General features: G+C 50.6%; 1 protein-coding gene across 2 annotated transcripts in view; it reads left to right on the top strand.

Annotated features, from left to right (window-relative positions):
• LOC126517908 (DNA-binding protein RFX2-like) overlaps window positions 1-18,649 on the top strand; it is a 144,563-nt gene that overhangs the window by 101,446 nt on the left and 24,468 nt on the right. For both annotated transcript variants that reach the window (XM_050167737.2, XM_050167732.2), the window contains 2 exons: window positions 644-741; window positions 8,259-8,408. In XM_050167737.2, the coding sequence (XP_050023694.1) occupies window positions 644-741; window positions 8,259-8,408 (248 nt within the window). The remainder of the gene's footprint in view (window positions 1-643; window positions 742-8,258; window positions 8,409-18,649) is intronic.

The following is an 18,649-nucleotide window of genomic DNA, read 5'->3' as shown; positions in this document are numbered from 1 at the left end:
GCGATAAGTGGCCGAGCAAAGGCTTCTCTGTTGCCTAGGCAACCCCTGTGCGCTGGAGAAGCGCTGCAGCCGGTTTTCTTTCTTCTTTTTTTTTAATTTCATGATTGTTCCTCCCCCACATTGAACTCACCACTCTACCCTCTCATCGGCTGGCGCACTTGGTCTAAGAGCATGCTCGTTACCACACTTGTGTGTGGTGAAGCCACACTATTACTGGTATAATTTGTTTAGCATGGCTGTAGTATAACCGGTATGCATACAAACAAGAGTTCTATGGGAGGATAAACAGGGGTCGGAAAGGGCTGCATTGTAGCCGGTTCTGCATTGTAAGTGGTCATGCTATAATTAGTCTAAGCTGTAAAGGATTTTGACAAACTCTGTGAAGCTCCATTCTCCCTGTAAATAAACAGGTCACATACCTTCTTCTGGTGTCTCATAGATTTTGTGCATTTCTGCATCTAGGGAGATGTGTTTTTGAGGCATGCTCACATTGGTCCTAATGAAGTAATTTTGCTGTCATGGGGTGGACACAGTTTACACAGAGCAAGAGCGTCTAATTAATTATTCGTGACTAACGATGGTGCTGTTGCGTTACGTGCCCTTCACCGCCACGTGTCTGACCCCCTTGCCTGGTTGTGCGCAGGCTCCTTGACGCAGGCCATCCGGAATTTCGCCAAGAGCCTCGAGGGCTGGCTGACGTCGGCCATGCAAGGCTGTCCCGAGGACATGGTCAAGATCAAGGCAAGTGCCGGTCGTGTGCTTGTCCCCTTATTAAAGAGATGCCAAAGCAAAACACAGTCAGATTATATTGAAGCATTCTTTGAAACTCTTTTCATTTACTTAGTGGTAAGAGGTCTATTGAACTACAAGAGAAAGGAAAGTTTCACATCACTGTGACATCATGGGTTTCAAGGATTTTTCATATTTGGTTTTGTGGCGTAGTAAATATTATCAGAATTTGCCAAGTCCAGTAAAGTTGAACTACCTCTGAGGGGAGAGCGAAAATCGGACACCAATGCAACCTGGTCCGGCAACTTCAAGGCGGCTTTTGTTGTTGCATCTCTTTTCTGCCGCTGCCTTATCAGTCATTCCCTTGTGGTAACACTGGTTGGTTGTAAAAATTCCGCAGAGAGCGGTTATGCTACCCCGCAGCGCACAAAACGCTGAATAAATCTCAATCCACCACTTGGCAACTACTTCAGACGCGAACTTACCCAAACCCTGTGCTATACAACCGCATTTACCCCACTGCAAACTCCCCACTCTGCAAAGCGTGCGAGGCCCGCGCTGACCTCGATCACATTATCTGGCAATGCCCCAAAGCCTCACTCATCAACACCTACCGCACTAACACTACACGCATCATGACTGCGGCCGAGCAGTGGGAGACTGCTGCTCAGCTTGGACCCAGAGGAGCAGCTCTGGGCTGTCCGGATGGCCGAAGACGCCGCCAGAAAGCAAGGAGCCGCCTGAGGAAAGGGGGGGAGTGGAGGTTAGCCTTCCAACCCCCGCCACCCCAGGACCCCATCAAGGACATAATAAAGTTTTATCTCTCTCTCATTTACCAACACTACCCAACCTACTTTTCATTCGGCAGTACAGTTGAGTTCATTTATAATCATGGCAATAGTTTTGTTAAATGTGGTCATTATATAGTCTATGCTCGTTACAACGGACTCGCATACAACAGACTTTCAGATATGCCATATTTCAGCCTTAGTTTGTGCTACCTATTTTATTAATGCAACGAAGTTCGCTTTTAACGGACTGAGCTTTAGCAAAATGTTATAGGGTTAAAAACAGTCAGACGTATATTTACAGGATATTTACAATAGTTGTAGCGGCTGACAAGATAGTAGACAGCGCGCGAAGTCCAGAGCGTCGTCTTCTTCCGACCAAGCTGACAACATCTTCGTCAGCGTGTCACATGACCCCCGGCGGCGGAAGCACCGGCTCGGTGCTGGTTAGGAGGCGGGCGAGGGATACAACTTAAGACGCGCAACATGGACCACGTCGGAGCGATGCTGAGCCACGGTTGGCTCAAGAGGGACGATTTCATACGTGACGTCAGTTACTTTACGCTGTGGGGAGCACACGCGCCCGTCTTCCCCCGCGCCGTCGCGTCGAGAGCCGGCATAGACAGGGGCGAGGCGCACTACGCCCTCTCCCGATTCTCCCCCGCTCTCGCGACGCGCACGCGCCCTTCCTCCCCGACTCGCGGGCAGGCAGCTGACGGGCGAGGAGGACATTCCCCTCGCCCAGGTAAAAAGGTACAAAACAGCGCGACCGGAAGAGACCCTCTCTCTTTGAGGCCGGACCCATAACCTGCTGGACTGGAGTACCTGCTGCTACCCGTGAGTGACCACGTTGCCTGACTATCCCGGGCAACGAGGCCAGCCTATCTATTACTATTACGGAGAGGACGCCCCTCTGCGAGTGTTCGCTATTGCTAATAGCAATAAACGTTGTTACCGTTGACACCGCTGGTTGCCTTATTCGTCCGAACCCGGCGTAGCCGCGATTCCCGCGCTACGGGTTGGGAGTACCACGAAGCGACTGCGTGGGGCTAGATCCGGAGCTCGCCTTCAGCCCTAGCCGCACGCAGAGTGGAACCCCCACAACGCAAGACACGGTAAGGGCCAGAGTTGCATGAAAGTTACTTTTGGCCACAGTGGATGAAATTAATGGTAATTTTTTTCAGAATCAGGCATATAAACACACTTTTGCCACGAGCTGACAAATGACTTGCGAGGGTCAGCCGACGATTGCGGCTCAATATTGACACGTGTACTTGTTTGTCTTTATCGGGTGACATGTTTCACCGCCTAACAAATGTTATCGCACAGCGCAGGACGCGCCTGCATGTATCGGAAGTTTCTGGCATGTTATCGATGCTTCCATCAGCTGTGACTGAACCTTGTGTGATCTGATTGCATGTGTGTGCGACGCGGATAATGTAGAACGTTGTGGAAGGCACGGCGGGTCCCAGCGATTACTCTGGAACATTCGACGACTGATGCATAAAAGCCGACGCGCTTACCCCGCTGATCAGATTTTCGACGATCGCCGACCGTGTTCGCCGCTGTCGTTGTGCTATAAGTGTAGCCTGTTTTATGGGCACAAGTTCGCCCAATAAAAGTTAGTTTTGTCGTTCACAGTATTGCTACTGTGTTCTTCAACGTCACCACCACGTGACATCTGGTGGAGGTGCTTGTGCGTTCATGTACCGAACACCCCCGCAAAGCCGCGATCCAAGCCCGAGGACAAAACCGACATTGCCCAAGACCAGCGTGCTAGCCGCCGACTGCAAGGACTGCCCCCAGAGCATGGACTTCTACCTGAGACGAGCAGGAAGATTGCCACCAAGTCCACCCCAATGGCACCTCCAGCGTCCCCCATCGTGCTGCAGCAGCCCAGGGAGCCTCCAACGTTCCGCAGTTCAACATTCGAGGACCCGGAAACCTGGCTAGAGACGTATGGGAGGGTCGCTGCATTTAACAGCTGGAACAGCGATGACAAACTGCAACATGTCTTCTTCGCATTGGAAGACGCTGCCAGGACGTGCTTCGAGAACAGAGAAGCCACCTTAATGACCTGGGACCTTTTCCGAAGCGGCTTCTTGCAGACATTCACAAGCGTCGTACGCCGAGAATGAGCGTAAGCATTACTAGAAACCCGAGTACAGCTGCCTAATGAGACCACCGCGATTTTTACAGAAGAAATGAGCTGCCTATTCCGCCACGCCGACCTGGAAATGTCCGAGGAAAAGAAAGTCTGGCTACTGATGCGTGGTGTAAAGGATGAACTTTTCGCCGGTATGGTACGAAGCCCACCGAAGACTGTCGACGAGTTTCTTCGCGAGGCCACTAACATTGAGAAGATACTGGAAATGTGGAACCGGCAATTCAACCGCCGCACGAATTCGACAAGCTACACCGGAATTCAGTCCATGGCCACCAACGATCTGCGCGAAACTATCCGAGCGGTCGTGCGGGAGGAGCTACAAAAAAGCTGTTCCCGTCATCACAGCCTCAAGTGCGCTCAAGTGCTGACGTCGTAAGTGAGGAGCTCCAACAACAACTCGGAGTAACCCCTGAATCGCCGCAGACTCAGCCGCAAGCGATGACACACGCCACCGCCGCCCGCTGTCAAGGTCCCCCTTTGCGACAACGCCAAGGCCCTGTAATGCCGCAATTCCGTCGTCCGCCGCCAGCACGCCCACCCATCGCCCAGCGCAGCTACGTGACGAAGACGGACATTTGGCGAGCCGCCGACCACCGCCCGCTCTGCTATCACTGCGGCGAAGCCGGCCATGTGTATCGCCGATGCCCATACCACGACCTGGGATTGCGAGGCTTCACCGTCAACACACCGCGCCTTCGGGAAGGTGAACGCCCTCGTGACATCGCCGACTACCTCACTGCTACTCAGTGGAGCCCTCGACGACCGTCCCGTTCGCCGTCACCAGGCCGCTACCTGTCGCTGCAGCGCCGACCATACACCGGCCCAGCCCGGCACCGCTCTGCCTCCCCGTGATTAAGCAACAGCAGCTCAGAAGTCTGCTCCGACGATACAAAGGCTGCTTTTCGACGTCATCGAGGATTCGACAAACACCAGTCGCCAAGCGTCGCATAATCACCGAGGAGTGCGCTCAACCACTCCGCCAGAGCTCTTACCGAGTTTTGCCGCGAGAATGTGAAGCTATAAGAGAACAAGTCGACGAAATGCTGCGCGACGACATCATCCAGCCGTGAAAAAGCCCGTGGGCATCCCCTGTTGTCTTGGTGAAGAAAAAGGACGGAACCCTACGTTTCTACGTTGATTATCGTCGTCTGAACAAAATCACGAAGAAGGATGTATACCTCCTCCTACGGATAGACGACGCATTGGATCGGCTCTGCAACGCTAAATACTTCTCGTCGATGAACCTCAAGTCTGGCTATTGGCAAATAGAAGTCGACGAAAGAGATCGCGAAAAGACCACCTTCATCACCCCAGACGGCCTCTACGAGTTCAAGGTTATGCCATTTGGACTGTGCTCGGCGCCTGTAACGTTCCAGCGGGTGATGGACGCGGTTTTAGCAGGATTGAAGTGGCAGACCTGTCTCGTTTACTTGGATGACGTCGTTGTCTTCGCCGGAAATTTCGACGATCACCTTAGGCGGCTTGCAACAGTACTAGAGGCCATCAAGTCATCAGGGCTCACTCTGAAGCCAGAGAAGTGTCGCTTCGCTTACGATGAGCTTCTGTTCCTAGGCCACGTCATCAGCAAGTCTGGAGTCCGCCCCGACCCGCAGAAGACAGCTGCCATCGCAAAGTTCCCGCAGCCCATCGGCAAGAAGGTAGTGCATAGATTTCTTGGCATGTGTGCCTACTACAGGCGATTTGTCAAGGACTTTTCACGCATCGCTGAGCCGCTGACACAGCTAACTAAATGTGACGTCGAGTTCAATAGGGAAACGCCGCAGGCCGACGCATTTCAAGAACTCAAACGACGCATGCAGTCGCTGCCCGTACTTGCGCACTTCGACGAGCACGCCGATACCGAAATACACACTGACGCCAGTAGCCTAGGCCTCGGTGCCGTCCTAGTCCAGAGAAAGGATGGACATGAACATGTGATAGCTTATGATAGCCGGTCGTTGTCAAAAGCGGAAGGCAATTATTCTACAACGGAAAAGGAATGCCTCGCCATCGTTTGGGCAACAGCGAAATTTCGCCCTTACCTATATGGCAGGCCATTCAAAGTGGTCAGCGACCATCACGCGTTGTGTTGGCTAGCTAACTTAAAGGACCCTTCAGGACAGCTGGCACGGTGGAGCCTCAGACTACAAGAATACGACATCACTGTAACATACAAGTCCGGACGAAAACACTCAGATGCTGATTGCCTATCACGCGCCCCCATTGACCCGCCGCCGCAAGATGACGAGGATGACGACGCCTTCGTTGGCATAATAAGCGCGGAAGACTTCGCCGAACAGCAACGAGGAGACCCCGAGCTAAAAGCCCTATTCGACTATTTGGAAGGGCACACTGACGTTGTCCCTAGGGCATTTAAGCGTGGATTGTCTTCGTTCACGCTACAAAACAACCTGTTCGTGAAAAAGAACTTCTCACCAGTCCGTGCCAACTACCTTCTTGTTGTACCGTCAGCGCTGCATCCAGAAGTACTGCACGCCCTACACGACGATCCATCCGCTGGGCACTACGGATTCTCCCAGACGCTGTCGAGGATATAGGAAAGGTATTACTGGCCGCGTATGACCGCCGACGTTGTCCGTTACGTCAAGACATGCCGAGACTGTCAGCGACGCAAGACACCACTGACAAAGCCAGCAGGATTGCTACAGCCGATCGAACCTCCTCGCCGACCACACCAGCAGATTGGGATGAATTTGTTGGGGCCGTTTCCGACATCAAAATTCGGGAATAAGTGGATCGTCGTGGCGACGGACTATCTCACCCGCTTCGCTGAAACTAAAGCTCTACCAAAAGGCAGCGCAGCCGAAGTGGCGAAATTTTTCGTCGAGAATATCCTGCTGCAACATGGGGCCCCAGAAGTCCTCATCACCGACAGAGGAACGGCTTTTACAGCAGAGCTCACACAAGCCATTCTGCAATACAGCCAGACAAGCCCCAGGAGGACAACTGCCTACCATCCGCAAACGAATGGTCTCACGGAGCGCCTGAACAAGACCCTCGCCGACATGCTAGCAATGTACGTCGACGTCGAGCACAAGACGTGGGACGCGGTCCTGCTGTATGTAACCTTCGCTTACAACACGGCGGTGCAAGAAACGACACAGATCACGCCGTTTAAGCTGGTTTACAGCAGGAACCCGACGACGACGCTCGACGCCATGCTGCCGCACGTCACTGACGAGGAGAATCTTGACGTCGCTACCTATCTCAAGCGCGCCGAAGAAGCTCGACAGCTGGCCCGCCTACGGATCAAGAACCAGCAGCGTACCGACAGCCGACACTACAACCTCCGACGACGCTTCGTCGAGTACCAGCCTGGCGACCGTGTTTGGGTATAGACCCCGATACGCCGACGTGGACTGAGCGAGAAACTATTGCATGCTATTTCGGACCCTACAAGGTCATCCGACGTATTGGCGCGCTGGACTATGAGGTCGTGCCAGACGGCATTTCGCATTCACAGCGGCGCCGCGCACGATCTGAAGTGGTCCACGTGGTGCGCCTTAAACCCTTTTACGGACGCTGATGAACTTCCTTATTTTGTTATTTTCTTTGCTACGAGGGCTTTTCTTTATTACTTTCGCTTGTTTGCAGCATCGAGTCGATGCTTTTTGAGAGGGGGGTATTGACATGTGTACTTGTTTGTCTTTATCGGGCAACATGTTTCACCGCCCAACAAATGTTATCGCGCAGCGCAGGACACGCCTGCATGTATCGGAAGTTTCTGGCATGTTATCGATGCTTCCATCCGCTGTGACCGAACCTTGTGTGATCTGGTTGCATGTGTGTACGACGCGATTAATGTAGAACTTTGTGGAAGGCACGGCGGGTCCCAGCGATTACTCTGGAACATTCGACGACTGATGCTTAAATGCCGACGCGCTTACCCCGCTGATCAGATTTTCGACGATCGCCGACCGTGTTCGCCGCTATCGTTGTGCTATAAGTGTAGCCTGTTTTATGGGCACAGGTTCGCCCAATAAAAGTTAGTTTTGTCATTCACAGTATTGCTACTGTGTTCTTCAACGTCACCACCACGTGACAATATCACACGTGCGAGGGAGGAAGGCGGGTGGAAACATGCCGTCTTCTTTCGCATGCGAGGTACGGGGTGGGTAGGCAAGAGAGAGGGGGTTCTACTCCGGTGGCTGCTCCTTATGGCGTGGCCGCCGTTTCTTGAAAGCTCTGTGCGATGTGGACAAAGTGCGCAAACACGCGGGCGCCGTATGTTGAAAGTGATCTGCGATGCATTTGAGCAGTTTTTAGACGCTGTTAGTGTTACTTGAGTAAATAATATGCGGTCTGCCGTTTGCCGAAAATTTTCTAGATGCGGGATTGCTATCAAAACAAAGTTTTGTTGTCGCAAGATATGAAATGCATCAATTCCTATTTGCATTCACCAAGGATTCCAGAATATTCCATTGCAGTGAGAATTTCACTGCCTCAGGATTTCGTTGTCGCTTGTTTTGACTTATAGTTAGTATTACTTAGTGCCACTGTTTACTGTGACAGCTTGCCTTGCTCACACATGTGCTGACCTTTCTCCTCGACAGATCGGCGCTGTGAGTGCTTTTGCACAAACACTGCGGCGGTACACCTCACTCAACCACCTGGCGCAAGCAGCACGGGCAGTGCTCCAGAATTCATCTCAGATCAACCAGATGCTCTCCGACCTCAACCGGGTTGACTTCCACAATGTCCAGGTATGCCAGGGAACAGTGCAAGATAGTTGGAAGAAATGCCACGTAGGAAGTTATTTGTCAGATTATTTCGCTCAGTATTGCACATTTGTAAGGTTCTTGAAAGCCGCTTAGACTGCTCTTGCATTGAAAAGTTTAGTTTTTAAAAGTATTGATGTCAGTCAATGTGTCAAATGACAGTAGCTCCGACGTGCTGTTAGAAGGCAAGAATTACCATATTTTTTCACTTGTAACCTGCACCCCCAATTACAACAACTCAAAAAAACAAAGATATCCATGTGTATAACCCACAGAAATTACTGCATATAACAAAGCCCAACTCAGCCAGAAAAAAAAAAAAGAAAGATATCCATGTGTATAACCCACGGAAATAACTGCATATAACAAAGCCCAACTCATTCCAAAAACAGTCTCCATTCACGGATGCACAACACGCCCACATTGTATCTTTGGCCAGTGACTCAATACGAAGTACCTCCCCCTTCTCTTTGGCGATGCTGATAAAGCTGGATTCACACGGTGGGCATGATTGTGGATGATTCAGTCACATGACATGAATGGGATCACTTTTCAGCTAGCATTCACATGACAAAGGATGACAGCGCAGATGGAGTAGCCCTCACATGGGCAACAGGTACGGAGCAAACGTAACGTGGGCTAAAATTCCAAGAGTGATTTGACTCTCCACTGTATCGCAAAGCACTTTGCACTGACCGAGAGAGCTCCGCGGGAACAGATGGCATGCGAGTTTGCCGACACTGCGTGCACTATTCTCGGTAACTACTAAATGCAAAATAGCGACCCATAAAGAGTAGAGGAATGGGCAACTTTGAAGAAGGGAAGAAGGAAGCTTCAACACGCAGGGGTGGGGAGAGGGGCCGAGCTTCTTTAGGAGATAATGGAACTTTGAATGATGGAAGACCTTGCCTTGAGGTGTGGCTTTGCAGCAGTGTGCACCACGCTCAAGTCGCCAACCAACAAATCAGACACCAATAATCCGGACATACTCAGTAATTCCTACAGCTTCGTAGCACCGCCAATGGCCCCACAGACTTAAATTTGTAAGGATGACCGATATTTTGGGCAGATGCCAGCTGTACATTCGATTATCCGGACTCAATCCATGGCTGTAGCGTACGCCGACTCTGATGCCATTATCTCCTCAGGCAACCTCGACGAGACATCAAGTATGGCCTCAAAGATGGGAGACGTCAAGCGTGGCCTCAGTGATTACACGCTAGACAGTAATCGCCAAGGCCAACTCGACCACAGCCACCCGAAGTGAACGGACGTGCTGTCGGCGCTCTCTGGACCCTGAAATCTGCCCGAAGAGAATGTACGTGCCGTCGGCGCGCACTCCAAACCGATCTAACGCGAGCTTTGCCCGTCGCCCCCCGCCCGGGCCTCTCGAGGCGCAAGCTTTGCCCGTCGCCCCCCGCCCGGGCCTCCCGAGGTGCCGTGTGCTGTGTGTGCCAGTCACCACAAAATGAATATGCACGAATCCCCTCCGTTTGCACCGCTGCCGACATCTAAACCTACATCCAAACCTTTTTTGGACCGTATCGATGTCAGAAAGTCTGCTCCTGGCCAGCCGCTGCGCTGGGTCTTGCCTCGCTAGAGGCTAGGCCTATCACTGGTAGCGCACCCACCCCCAACAGTCATGGAGGTGCAATCACAGGGCGAAGACCTCAACCCGACAACGTTCAGACCCAGTGAGTGGACCACGATACTCCGCGCGTACAAGGGAGGCAAACCAAGCCTGGAAACGCTGGTTGTGCCTCCTCATGCAGCCCCTGTTCGAGATAAGCCTGCCGCACCCGCCGTCGGTGCTCCGGCCGACACTGCCCCTGCGACCTTCAAGCCGACATACTCAACAACAACAGCTGCGCGTGACGCACGCAATCGCATTGCGAAGTAAGCAACTTGCTTCACTCCCTCCCGGCACTATAAGGGTAGTCTTCCGACCAAGAGGAGGCCTCGCTTTGAACGGAGCCATGGCGCAGCCACTCATGAAAGCTCTGCGACTCACCGCCGCTGACCAGGACCTAGGAGAGTTTCACCTCCGGATTCACCCGACGAATAACACCTTCACGGTCAGTACACCTGACGAGTCGCCCTTCACCTCGTCCAACTCAAGGAAGTGGTCCTTCAAGAAACCAGTTACCCCGTCGCCGCCTACATCGCACCGCCGCCTGCTGCTGCGCGCGGAGTCATCTCGCAAGCCTACTGGGCGGAAACACCGGATGAGATGCTACAAGACCTCCAGACTCGCAACCCGGAAGCTGATATCATCGCAGCCCGCAGAATGGGTAGGACCCTTTCCATATTGATCACATTTGCGCATGGCCCAGTCCCTCACACCATACGCTACATGAGTGTAGTGTATAGATGCACGGCGTACAAGGGAAGTCCAGACACGTGCACAAACTGTCGTCGACCGGGCCACAAATACGACGTGTGCCCCCACCCCAAGAGTGGTCTCTGTCCGCGGTGCGGGGACAAGCATGAGCCGCAAGATGTTCCCTCCTGTATCTCGATCTTCGTTCTTGGTGGGGGGCAGCACCTCACAGGCACCGGCTCGTGCAAGGCAAGAAATGCCACCACCAAACGACTTAGCCCACCGCCCCAGAAGACAAAGTGCCCTACCAAGAAGGACTTTCCTCCGCTTAGCACAACCCTCCCGTCTACCTCTCCATGGGCTTCCAAGGCTGCCAAGACGAACATCATGACCTCCCAGGACTCGGACATGAAGGCTCTGCGGGATGAGGTAAGGCAGTTCAAGGCAGCCCTTTCTATCTCCACCGCTGCTCTACCGCCCACTCCACCATCCCCATCTTCTTCATCCACCCCATCCGACCAACCTCCTCAGAAAAAGAGGAGGCCTGATGAGAGCCCAGTCCAACCTATAGACCTGGAAGCCAAATTTTAGGACCTCGCCCAAAACCTAGAAGCCAAGTTCACAGAGTGCATTACTGCGCAGTGCCAGACTATGATTGAAGCTACCATTACCGGTATAATGAATAGGGTCATATCTAGCATCATGGCCAAGGTTGAGGAGCGTTTAGCTAACCTTATGCCTCGACTCTCAGCAGCCTCTCCTCCCGCAGTCCCACCTTCTGCACTCCTCCTTCGCCCCCCCACCCTTCAACATGGCTCCTTTGAGGTGCCATAATTCCTTGCAAATTATTCAATGGAATTGCAGGGGCTTTCGGCAAAAGCGCGACCCCCTGTAGCAGATTATCGCCAATTCTTTGTCTCCACCAGACCTTATCGCTATCCAGGATGCCAATATTCGCAGGCAACTGTCAGGATATGCTGTTATCCCCTCTGACTCCACTGATCTTCCTCGAGTGGTTACATACGTCTGTAACACCTTGCATTACGCGGAGCACGACTTTACCTCCCCTATTGCTCACACCTTCATCGAAATTTTACCCCACACCCCTGCACAATCTCCCCTGTTCATTCTTAACTGCTATCTTCTCCCACGACAGCCGATTCACCTACTCGCTCCACTCCTTCAATCCGTAACCCAAATGGCCGGATCGAACCACCTACTGGTTGCCGGCGACTTTAACTGTGCCCACGTGGACTGGGGCTATCGATGCACCAACCACAGAGGAACAGTTTTATACAATAATACGCTATTACTTCACCTGACCATCTTTAATGATTTTAGCCTACCTACGCGGGTTGGTAACAGTGTTACTGCCGATACTAGCCCAGACCTCACGCTTGGTAGAAACTTGGCTCACCTACAGTGGGAAAGAACGCAAGCCACAGTAGGCAGCGACCACCACCTGATTTGCATAGCAGTGAACTATCGCCGACCTAAGCGCAAATTTACCGCTAGGCACACTAATTGAGATCAGCTCCGTAAATTTAGGCAAGCGCAGCTGGCACAGGCCCCCTTCGACCTAGACACCTGGACTACTCAGTTACAGAAAGACATTCGCCAACATACCCAAACGCTCGATACTACCCCAGACACCCCCGTTATCGACAGTAATCTCGGCCACCTTCTTGAAGCTCAAGAGAACATAACGCGAAGGTGGAGAACTCAAAAGCACAACAGGAAACTCAAACTCAAACTCACCCAGCTTCAATCCCAAATAGAACACCATAGTGCCACTCTTTGCAAAGCTAACTGGGCTCCGGTTTGTGACGGCCTCCGAGGCAATCTCTCCACAACCCGCGCTTGGCACCTGTTACGCCACATGCTCGATCCCACACAATCTAAAACTCAGACGCGTCTTAGCATTCGCCGCCTCACTCATAACCATGGGCAGGACACCAACGCCTTCCTCGCGCAGGTGAAATGCACCTATACCACCCCAGGTCCTCCTTGCAAACATCCTGAGTACACGGACTCACCCCAACCACAGCTTGACGCTCCTATACAGAATCTGAATTTCGTACAGCCCTATTGAAATTGCGCAATACCACACCCGGGGAAGATCAATTTACGAATGCTGCCATCCGAAATCTTGATGATGTCTCCGTATCTCACCTAGTTACCTTCTTTAACGAGTGCTGGGAGGCAGGTACCCTCCCTGCCTCCTGGAAGCATGGAAAAATTATATTTATCCCAAAACACCACAAGCCCATCACCCTCGAGAACATCCGCCCCATTTCTCTTGCATCTTGTCTCGGCAAGAGCTTTGAGCACATAATCCTTGCCCGACTGACAACGTACATGGAAGAAAATCACCTTTTCCCCCACAGTATGGTGGGCTTTCGTGCGCATCTATCTGCGCGGGATGCCCTACTTTAATTTACGCACGATGTGCTTGATGATACCATCCCCCATCTTACTAAAGCCATCCTGGCAGTTAACCTCATTAAGGCATTTGACAGGATTCGACATGCTGCCATCTTACGGGAACTGCTGGAACTACAGGTAGGCCCTAAGACCTATAACTACGTTCGCGTCTTCCTCTCTGGCTGCACTGCCTCCTTGCACATTGATCAGCTCAGCACACCCTCTTATACACTCGGCGAATTAGGAATCCCGCAAGGCGCGGTCCTCTCCCCCTTCTATTTAACATTGCTCTCATTCCCTTAGCCCAGAAGCTCAATCTCATCCCACACCTAAAACATACTCTGTACGCTGATGATATTACCACATGGACCACTCATGGCTCAGACAGGGAAATTGAGGAAACTCTACAATTAGCAGTCGACACGATCTCCGCTCACGTATCATCTATCGGACTCGAGTGTTCCCCCTCAAGTCTGCGCTTCTCCTAACTAGACCAAAATCTGCCGCTAACTCACCCATCCAAATCACTTTACAAGGATCCCCTATCCCCCTCACTCCCACCCTGCGCATCCTTGGCCTCTACCTGCAGGGTTCCAGACGCAATGACCATACCCTTAAAACACTCGAGGCCTCCACCCAATCAGTGTTGCAGCTTCTACGCCGCATATCTTCCCTGCACAAGGGTTTAGACGAAGCAGACATCATAAAAGTTGTACATGCTTTTACGCTTAGCCGCATTCTGTGCGCCACTCGATATCTCAAGCTGAACTGCACGGAAACCGAGCGCGTGAACGCCGTGATCCGCCTTGCAACTAAGGCAGCCCTCAACCTACCTCGCAGTACTAGCACAGCCACACTCCTTGCACTAGACATGCATAACGCACTTCCTGAACTAGTTAAGGCGCACCTTCAGACGCAGTACTTAAGACTTGCCACGAGCGCCACTGGCCGCCATATCCTCGCCTCCCTTCGCACCAACATACCTGCTAATCAGTCAACCCTTATGGCCATTCCTCAACACATTCATACACCCCTTGTAGTGAAACCCCTTCCTCGAAACGTCCATCCCCAGTATCACATCTCTCGCCGGGTAGCTCGCCCAAATGCCCTCCACAAGTATTACGGACAAGTCGAGAAAGCCGTCTGGGTAGATGCTGCATGTACAACGCATGAAGCTGTAGCAGTTGCTTACAACCCAACCTTACCCCGACCCCCAGCTCAGCGTCTTCCCTCGGGCTCTACACCTGAGGAAGCAGAGGAGACCGCCATCGCCTTAACCCTTGCCCTTTCAGATGCTGAATACATCTTTAGCGATTCAAAGACTGCTTTGTCCAACTTTGCTGGAGGCAGGATTCACAACCCTGCCTGGAACTTGTTGAACATTCCCACCCAGAATTTACCACGCAAGGTAGAGCTCTGGTGGGTGCCGGCTCACTCTGGGAACCCCGGAAGCGAGGCTGCCGATAAATTGGCCCAAGGTTTAATTTGCCGAGCTCAGGACAGCCTCGATCCGGGTTTCTCGAGGGAGCGGGCGTACAGCTTTGCGGAGCTCACGCAAATACCTCGTTTGGACCATCGGACTTACCCTCCTCCCCACTCCTCCCTGACCCACTCCCAACAGATCCTCTGGAGACGCCTCCAGACCCGCTCTCTCCCATCCCCTCAGCTGCTATCCCACTACTGTGGCATCTCCCCTAAATGCTCCCTATGCGGAGACCCTCACGCCACACTCTCCTACATCCTTCTTGGCTGCCCTGCTGATCCTCCCCCACAGGGACAGCCCACCATCTCAAGCTGGGAGGACTGGGAGGTCCTGCTCTCATCTACGGACCCGACATCGCAGTTTACTGTGGTGGCTCAGGCTGCCGACATCATGAACAAAAGGAGCATGAATGTCTCGACGTAGTGCGGGATCGTGTGGTGGTCCAGGGACCCAGAGGAGTCCAAACTCACTTGCTGTGAATAAAGTTTTTCCGTCTGTCTGTCTGTCCCCAAGGCCTTGCGTTGGTTGTGGCACTACACCTCAGAGATTCAACTGCAAATCCTAATCTTGGAGGCTTTGCCTGAATTGTGAGGTCGCATCAACATTGCGATCATCACATGCATTCCGGTACCACCGCGCACGACCCGCTCTTATTTGTTGAATCAGCCTTCCGGACAGCATTTTGCCATTCTGTGCATGTTTGTTTGTTTAGTATGTGTTCCAGACAGTGCTCTGCTGACTCCAAGAAGTCTTTCTCGGGAAGTTATCGACAGTACGCATCAAATGGCACCAACAGTGCTCTCACAGTCAGACTCCAAATGAGTCTTGAGTCGCAGTCCAAATGAGCCTGAACTGCCGCCTACCACAACGTGCTGAAATGCAGACATCATTGATAGCCTGCCAGGCTGCAGTGTTCTGATTTCTGCCGCTGTTACATTTGAAGACCTTGGAGATGCCGACAGCGTGGTGCTGTCGTGTGCCGAACTGAACGATGACGAAATAATTCAGCAGGTTCTCCCATCGTCAAGCTGTGACTTTAACACAGACGATAATGATGTGCCGTGTGCTCTGGAGCCTTCACATGAGGACCTGACTGCAGCCTTAGCAGTCCTTGCATCGGTGTTCAGAGACAACACAAAACTGGCAGAAATACAGGTGGACTTGGTTGCATGCAAGTGGAAGTGCGTGCCGCAACAAATCGACCACTTCTCCTTGCACAGGGGCCTTTGAATATTAATAAAATAAACATTTTTTTTTATAATTTCGTTTTTCCGGACATTCCATAGTTCAGACTTATTTACATTCCCCGCGGAGCCCGAATTACCTGTCGTCGACTGTATAATTCGTGCCCCAACCTTGTGTTAAGGGGGGGAAGAGTGATTTATAAACTTTCTTTCTTTTTTGAGTAAATTTATTTAAGATTGTCACCCAGACAGTTTTTCATGCCAATTTCAAAAATATAATTACTTTTCAAGTTGACTGAGTGGTTCCAGTAAAATTAATCGCCTATTGTTTGTCTGAACAATTGTAAGAAGATTATCAGCCAGAATGTTTATAAAGACATATGGCTGGATACTACAAAGTGTAAGCAACACAACTGTAGTACTACGTTATTTATATTGCAGGTATTGCCAATTTTACAGCAATTTGAAGTTGTGCCCCACGTCGAGCGACGCTCGCTCGTGCGCCGATAACGTCGGACTATAAATGCACCTTATCGATGTCATCAGGAAGCAGCACGGTGGAGTGTCGTTTCTCAATGTTGTACGCCGACTTCCTCTTCTCTTTTTTTGAAATTTGAACTTCGTAGCGAACTTCGGAGTCTAGGTCGGTATCGCTGTCAGTGTGGGAAACCTCGTTGGCACGCACAGCATGTGCGGAGCGGCCGCAGAGTGATGCAGACGGCGCTAGCCTAGCCAATGGCGTGGCTAGCTAGAGGGTCACGTGCCTTTGTCGACCAATTACAGCACGCATTGGGCCTTCTTTTTGAGGCGGAATTTCTTCACTGCCAATGTGAGGATGGAGCTGGTAGTGGCGGCAAAATGAAGACGAGAGACTGCTCTTTCAAACTCTTTATGGTTCGGCTCGACCGAATGACTAGGTGCTGTCACACGCCATGGAAAAGCACTTTTTTATGGAAACTTTGGCTCATATTTGGCCAACACTGGCGGCAAAAATTTATATTGTGGCTAAAATATTGATTTAGAATGCACAATATTTGGCGAAGTTTTAGAATAATAGTTGGAAATTCCAAAATACCGTTTTCGAGATATTGATTTCTATCACGATTTCTTGGTCTCTGAAACTCGTGTCCCCCCTTAAAGTTCGTTTTAATTTTTGCTATGGCTTATGCACAAAAATACAGTAATGTTTTTCAAATTTAATCACTATGAGGCTGTTTAAATTGTGCGTCTCAGTAGCGAAGTAGGCAGCACGTCAATCTCATAATTAGAGGATGTTTAAAAAATTAAAAGGGCACAAGCAAGGCCACAATGTCTGTGCAAAACATTATAAGGTAAACATGTTTTCACTGAACCTTATTTTAGGTTTTATCATTGTCATAAACATTTGGATCATAGTTATGAGTAATTCATGTATGTCTGATGTGCTGCACCCATCAAGAAAAAACTAAGCAAACAACAAGCCTATACCTGTGCACAAAAGCACACGAAAAATTAATCTTAGTAAACATTGTGGCATCGAATATCACGGTCAGTGAAACAACTTGGAAAGCAAGACTGAAAGAAAATGCGGCATGATTAGTGCACCTGCGAAGGATTTGCAACACATAAGGCATATACAGTTGAGCCTTCATAATCTGGACACGTGTAGAACGAATCACGACATATAACAAAGGGAATATACAATTTAGTCAGCCATGCTTTATTTCGCAGAGTATTCTGCTGCTTTAACAAAACCGGAAATGCTAAACCCATAACAGTATCGCCTACAACTAAGCGAATATTTGTGTTCAGGTAATCAGAATGTCAAATACTCTGCAAGAGCAACATGAGGCGTCACATTCGGCCCATGCATGTGTATTTGGGCCAGTGGCCTCGGTTGCTGGTTCACAGCCGGCGAGCCAACATGCCAATTCCCCGCGATTGTACTGACCGCGTGGTTGTGTATTAACAACATTGCAAAACCGGTTAGTAGTTTGGCAATGTTGGCACATCAAGCCACTGACATGCCATCAAAATTGACAGAAGCTTGCCTCACCTCTCACAGGCATCACACTTTTGTTTCTGTCAAATGAATCCAGTCATGATATTTGCTTTCTTTTTCTTCAATATTGAATATTGGAAATAATGAAGGTATTCTTGTGTCGTACTTGATTTTGTTATATGCAGTATGCGGTACTGTATACATAGGGTTATTCGTTTTCGGGTTTTATATTTTTTCAAATTCGGGGGGTAAAAATCGGGCGTTATTTTTCGGCTTGATAATAGGGGAGAAATCTGGTTTTTCGTGGAAAAATTCTGCAATTCGGGTTTTATCGGGTTAAATTTGCAAACTAATAATTTATTCGATTTTCTCTAACCGGTGGGTAACAATTAGGGCTAGATTTTGGGCTGCTTTCAAGAAAATATTGCAAAATTTGGCGTCTCTTTGGTAATTAATTATTACTCGCAATGAGAGGCAACGGTCAGTTTTGAGTTTTTTGTCGGCCGCTTTGGCCGCCTCTCGCCTGCACGCCAACTGGAGGCACAGCAATTCCGTGGGCACAGTTGTTTCAGAAATCAGGAAAAATCGGGTTTTACCCGATATTTTAGGAACACGTTCGGGGTGCAAAAATCTGGTAAAATCGGGTTTTACCCGAAAACAAACAACCCTATGTATACAGTACATATGCACTTATGTACGGTGCAGGTTTCGACTATAAGTTCAAGCTCTTCGTCAATAAAATGTACGGTGGAATCCCTTTGATACGTTTTACAAGGGATCGCAGGGAAGAAATGTAACAGCCAAGTACAGAACAGTGAGGAATCTTGCAAATCA

This window comes from Dermacentor andersoni, chromosome 11 (genome assembly GCF_023375885.2).
Source record: "Dermacentor andersoni chromosome 11, qqDerAnde1_hic_scaffold, whole genome shotgun sequence".
In the NCBI taxonomy this organism is placed as follows: domain Eukaryota; kingdom Metazoa; phylum Arthropoda; class Arachnida; order Ixodida; family Ixodidae; genus Dermacentor; species Dermacentor andersoni.
The sequence above is the reverse complement of the archived record's forward strand: the minus strand, read 5'-3'. Positions and strand labels throughout refer to the sequence as shown.